Source organism: Octodon degus, unplaced genomic scaffold, assembly GCF_000260255.1.
Source record: "Octodon degus isolate 3935 unplaced genomic scaffold, OctDeg1.0 scaffold00107, whole genome shotgun sequence".
In the NCBI taxonomy this organism is placed as follows: Eukaryota; Metazoa; Chordata; class Mammalia; order Rodentia; family Octodontidae; genus Octodon; species Octodon degus.
The window spans coordinates 871,879-877,085 of NW_004524683.1; the positions used below are offsets into that span (position 1 = coordinate 871,879).

The 5,207-nt window shown below is 38.3% G+C and overlaps 1 protein-coding gene across 1 annotated transcript in view; it reads right to left on the reverse strand.

Moving 5' to 3' along the window:
• The window catches only part of Scp2 (sterol carrier protein 2), a 126,384-nt gene that overhangs the window by 81,894 nt on the left and 39,283 nt on the right, over nt 1–5,207 (reverse strand). Inside the window, exon 7 of the mRNA XM_004639220.3 lies at nt 2,976–3,039. Within this exon, the coding sequence (XP_004639277.3) occupies nt 2,976–3,039 (64 nt within the window). The remainder of the gene's footprint in view (nt 1–2,975; nt 3,040–5,207) is intronic.

A 5,207-nucleotide genomic window follows, 5' to 3' on the forward strand; every position in this document is an offset into this window, starting at 1 on the left:
ATTGAGATAAAGATCATTTATTCTGATTTTCTGCAGGGTTTTTATCACAAATGAGTGTTAAGTTTTTCTCTTTCTTTTTCACTTTATAATGAAAACAAATCTTGAATAGTATAGGACTTGATCTCAATCTGATAAAAAGCCACTTGTGACAAATCAACAGCCAACATCATATTAAATGGGGAAAAGCTGAATCCTTTCCCTCTAAAATCAAATTCAAGACAAGAATGTCCAGTATCAACACTCCTGTTCACTATACTACTAAAAACATTAGCCAGGGCTGGGGAGATAACACAGCGGTTTAAGTGCCTGCCTGGTGAGCACAAAGATCAGGTTTCATCCCAGTATCACATGCAGTGCCAGCTCCTAACCCCAGGCATGCTGTGTTGGCCATCAAAACCAGGCACAGTGGCACACACCTTTAATCCCAATGCTGGGGAGGCTGAAAACAGGAGGATTACTACAAGTCTAAGCTGCATAGTGAGACTCTGCACCAAATACATTAAAAAAGAAAAAGGTAGGCCGTATCCTCAAGAAGCATATAATATAGTGGATGGAAATATATATGTCTATATAATGTCGCCACTACTTAGAATCTAAGCATATTAAAATTTCTATAAGCATCATATTCCTCATCCGTAAAATGAAAATAAAAAACCAGGCATAGTGGTGCATACCTATAATCCCAGTACTCAGGAGGCTGAGGCAGGAAGTTCATCATAAATTTGAGGTCAGCCTGGGCTATATAGGGAAGCTAGCCTGAAGTGCTATATACTATCAAAAACTTTTTTCAAAAAAAGCAGAGAAAGAGAGAGAGAGAGCTCCATCTGCCTTTTAGTCCTTAAAGTGACTAAATATAAACACACGTATTGGGCCCACCAGATAGCTCAATGGACTAAAGTGCCCGCTTCGGCAAAGTGCAGTGGCCAGGTTCCATCCCCAGTGTGCCGTGCCAGCCCCACTCTCAGGGCATGCTGAGACAATGATTGAGACTGGGCGTGGTGGTGCATGCTTGTAATCCCAGCGCTTGGGAAGCTGAAAACAGGAGAATCACTGTAAGTCTGATCTACGTAGTGAGACCCTGTACATTCTGTAGACCCTGTCCTAAATTCATAAATAAATAAATAAACAAATAGATGCATATTATCAACACAGTGATCCATCTTGGAATCTAATGAACCTATTTTTACTGTCTTGCAATGCTATAGCTTCAGTGTATCCCCCAAGACTTCATAAATTGAAATTTAATACCTATTGAAGTATTAAGAGAGGAGAACTTGGGCTGGCCAAATAGCTCAGTGGACTAAAGCACCTACAAGCAGGCACAGGGGCCAGGGGTTTGATCCCCAGGCCTGCCTCCAGGGCACGCCAAGATGGCAAAACGAGACTGGGCATGGTAGTGCACGCCTGTAATCCCAGCTCTTGGGAGGCTGTAAACAGGTGGATCACTATGAGTCCGATCTAGTAGTGAGACCCTGAACACCCTGTAGACCATTCCCTAAAGTACAAAAAAAAAAAAAGGGGGGGGGGACTTAATCAGACCATGATGTTTAGAGGTGGGGCCTGCGGGAAATGATTATGATTAAAGTCATCAAGGTCTGTAAGGTGAAGCCCTCATAATTGAATCCTGGTGGTCTTATAAAAGGGCGAGACTGGAAGAGACAGACCCATGTGGATGGTCCCCGTCTCTTGCCTTGTGATGCCCTCAATCACCTTGGGACTCTGCCTACTCTGACCGTGCTTTTTCAGATCTGTGAGCCAAAATCAACTTCTCTTTATAAGTTACCTAGTCTAGGATAATTGTATTATCAGTATAAGAAATGGACTACCCATGTGGTGCTACCCATGCGGTGTTGCTTTCATAGAGTCTAATGATGTGGCATCAATTCAATTTTTTCTTCAGCAAGTACTACGTACCTGCTATAAGCCAGGCACTGTATTCGGCACTATGGATTCAAAGATTTTTGATCTGTTAACAACATCTGGTATAATTTAATTTCTGATTACTTTATAAATAATCTAATTACTTTATAAAGTATATAAATAATCATTGTTTTAATAGAGTAAAAGTGACACTAAGGTCACTGAAATTCTTCTTAGTTAACTAATGTGCATTTGACAGACTTATTTTTGGTCCTGGGGATTGAACCTAGGACCTCATGCATGCTAAGGACAAGTTCTACCACCGAGATCCATCCCTCAGCCCTGGTTATATCTTTTAGTACCAGTCACCTGGAGTTTTTTAGAAGTCATTAAGCTTTTTTTTTTTTTTTTTTTTTTGCGGAACCGGGGATTGAACTCAGACCCTTGCACTTACCAGGCAAGCACTTATTCTACTGAGCCATCTCCCCAGCCCCCATTAAGCTTTAATTTTACTTTAAGTACAAACAAATAAAAAACTGGAACTGAAAAGCTGTCAAAAGTTAGGAATAAGTTTTGCTTCTTAGTTTTTTAATTGTATTTTTTTCTCTTCATTCTCTCTCTCTAATGGGGTTTGAACCCAGGGCTGGGCTCAAACTTTCAATTGTCCTGCTTTAGACTCCCAGATTATTACTATTATAGCACTTACTAGCTTTTATTTTTAACTTTTCACTATGTGCATGTGTGTGGTACTGGAAATTGAACCCACGGCTTTGGTACTGAGCTATATCCCCAGTACTTTGTTATTTTTTGAGACACTCTCATTACTTTGCTAAGTTCTCCAGCCTGGGCTGAAACTAATGATCTCCCTACCTCAGCCTCCCGGAGTGTTAGGATTACATGCCCAGCAAGCACCAGCCTTCTATAAGAAAAAATTAAATAAAACTTCTAGTTAATATCTTTAAGACCTGCCTGACAAGAGCAAGGTCCCAAGTTTGATCCCTGGTACTGAAAAAAAAAAATCTTTGAGACCTACATTTGCTTTTCAATTATATAGTGACATATTATATGGTAGGTTAAGCCAAGTTTTCATTATTTCATATCTCTGGAATACTTACGGGTTATTAACTGAGTGTTTATGGTTTTTCCATCCAATTTTTGCAAAGTGTTCAATTTTTGTTCCTATAGAGGAAAAAATATTTATTTATTAGTATTGTTTTCCTGTTGCTTATTAAGCAATGTAGCAATGGTACTTAGTGTCCTGATAAATATTTTCATTTTTTCTGTTGCACAGATATTGGTATTAAAGATTCAACTCTGATCTCTTACATACTTTTCATAATTAAATTTTGGTATATTAAATGTGCTGAATAAACTAAGAGGCAGCTGAGCTGAAAATAGTTCGAACTGCTCTCTGTAGTATAGCTGGGGTCTAGTTTCACAGTCTGGAGCCACGTGCATGTCTATGGCAGAATTGCACTGCCAGCAATTCCGGTTTCCCAAACACCCTGATGACCCTTGACTGAGTGAGCTATGCAAGTCACAGCCTGCAGGGCCTCAGAAATACCTTGCCTTCTTCCCCTTGCTTATGTTAAGCTCTTTAGAAGAATTAAACTCTTTAGAAGAATACTTCTAAGAAGTATGTGTGCTTTTTAAATTCCTCACAAAAAAATGTAAATATGTAATAGTGAAAAAAAACCAAAAACAAGTATACCAAGAAGGTAAAACTTGCAAAAAAAAAATTATATTTACTACTTCTACAAAACAAAGCAGAATAATGTATGCTTTGAATTCTCATTTGGAGCTAGAAAGACCCAGGAAGAAAAAAGTCCACTAATTAGAACTGAAAATGTTATATATAGCATAACAAAGTAGAAAATTCCAACTTGTTTTAGCTCTATATTCTCCATCAAAGAGGATAATCTTCAAGGCAGAAATGACATACATACAATAGAGGAAAATTTATGCCAGTTATAGAGGAGGAGGAGAAGGAGGAAAAGGAGGAAGAGGAGGAGGAGGAGGAGGAAGAGGAAAGATTCCACTTTCCTCTGGTGATCGTATAGCAATAACAGATATTGATCTGGAGACCAATATGAGTTCAATAAAAGCAAGCCAAATTAAAATTTTGTTGTAACTGAATTTATAGCTCAAAGTAACACACTGTCTGGGTATCAATAAGACAACTAAGTTGCTTAGGAAATCTCTTTGGACAAGGCAAAAAAATTATTATAGTATGGGTTTTGGTTTTTTGTTTTTTCATTATTTTTTGATGTTACTTTAAGAAAAGGGGGTGGGGGTTATTGTGTCAGAAAAAATCGCAAGAGTTAAAGAGATTTCTTTCCTGTAAGACTTGCAGAGCCCTCACCATTGTGTGAAGTAGAAAGCATTTCCAAAATTATCTGACCCATGGCACAGAGCATCTTATGAGCCTCAAGTCCTATAAAATATTCACTAGGAAATTATAGGCATTGGTTAATGTCTCAACCTAAAGAAAAGTCTCTAGCACTAACCCTTAAGCTCTACTGTACTCTAGTTAATATTTCTACCTCTAACTGGATTATGAGATTAATAGAATTCTCATCAAACCTGAAGCTGGGAGGGACTGCTACCATATTGGATCCAAACAGATTTCACTAACGTTTACCAATGGAATGGTTATGAAGTTCTGTTATTTCTAAGCCCAATGAGATCTAACAGTATGATGTGACTGCCACAAAAGGTTCTCTGTGGTCATAATATTGAAGCTTGACAGGTGATGGGTCATGAAACAAGTCTCTTTAAACAAAGAAAAGAAAAAGAATTAAGCACAGGATCAGTCTGGCTTTAGATACATGAAGGACCATGAATTGAAAGGGCATGCACTGTGAGTCTCAAGAAACAGAAACCAGACCATGGACATAAACCATAGGGAAAGAGATTTGAGTTCAATGTGAAAGAAGTAAGAATAACAACTGTAATAATCCCCAAAATGGAATCAGTGGCCTCAGTTGGTGGCACCTTCCTTATCATAGAAAGTACAAATGTTTTACTGTCTCCTTAGGTTTAAAAGCAATTTATTCATGGGTTGTAGGAAGAGGGGCAGCTAAGCTACATAAAACCATTCAGTATCATGTCCAACGTAAGAGATATTCAATAGGTGCTAATTTCCCTCTTTTTTCTTATCATGGGATAAAATTAATCTATGAAAGACAGCATCCCCTTGAAAAGTACTCTGCCAGTCATTTATATAATTCCTTTTTTTTTATGTGTTTAGTACAGGGTCTTACTACACAGATTGAACACATAGTGATCCTCCTATTTTCTGCCTCCCAAGTGCTGGGATAATAGGCGCACACCATCACACCCTGTCT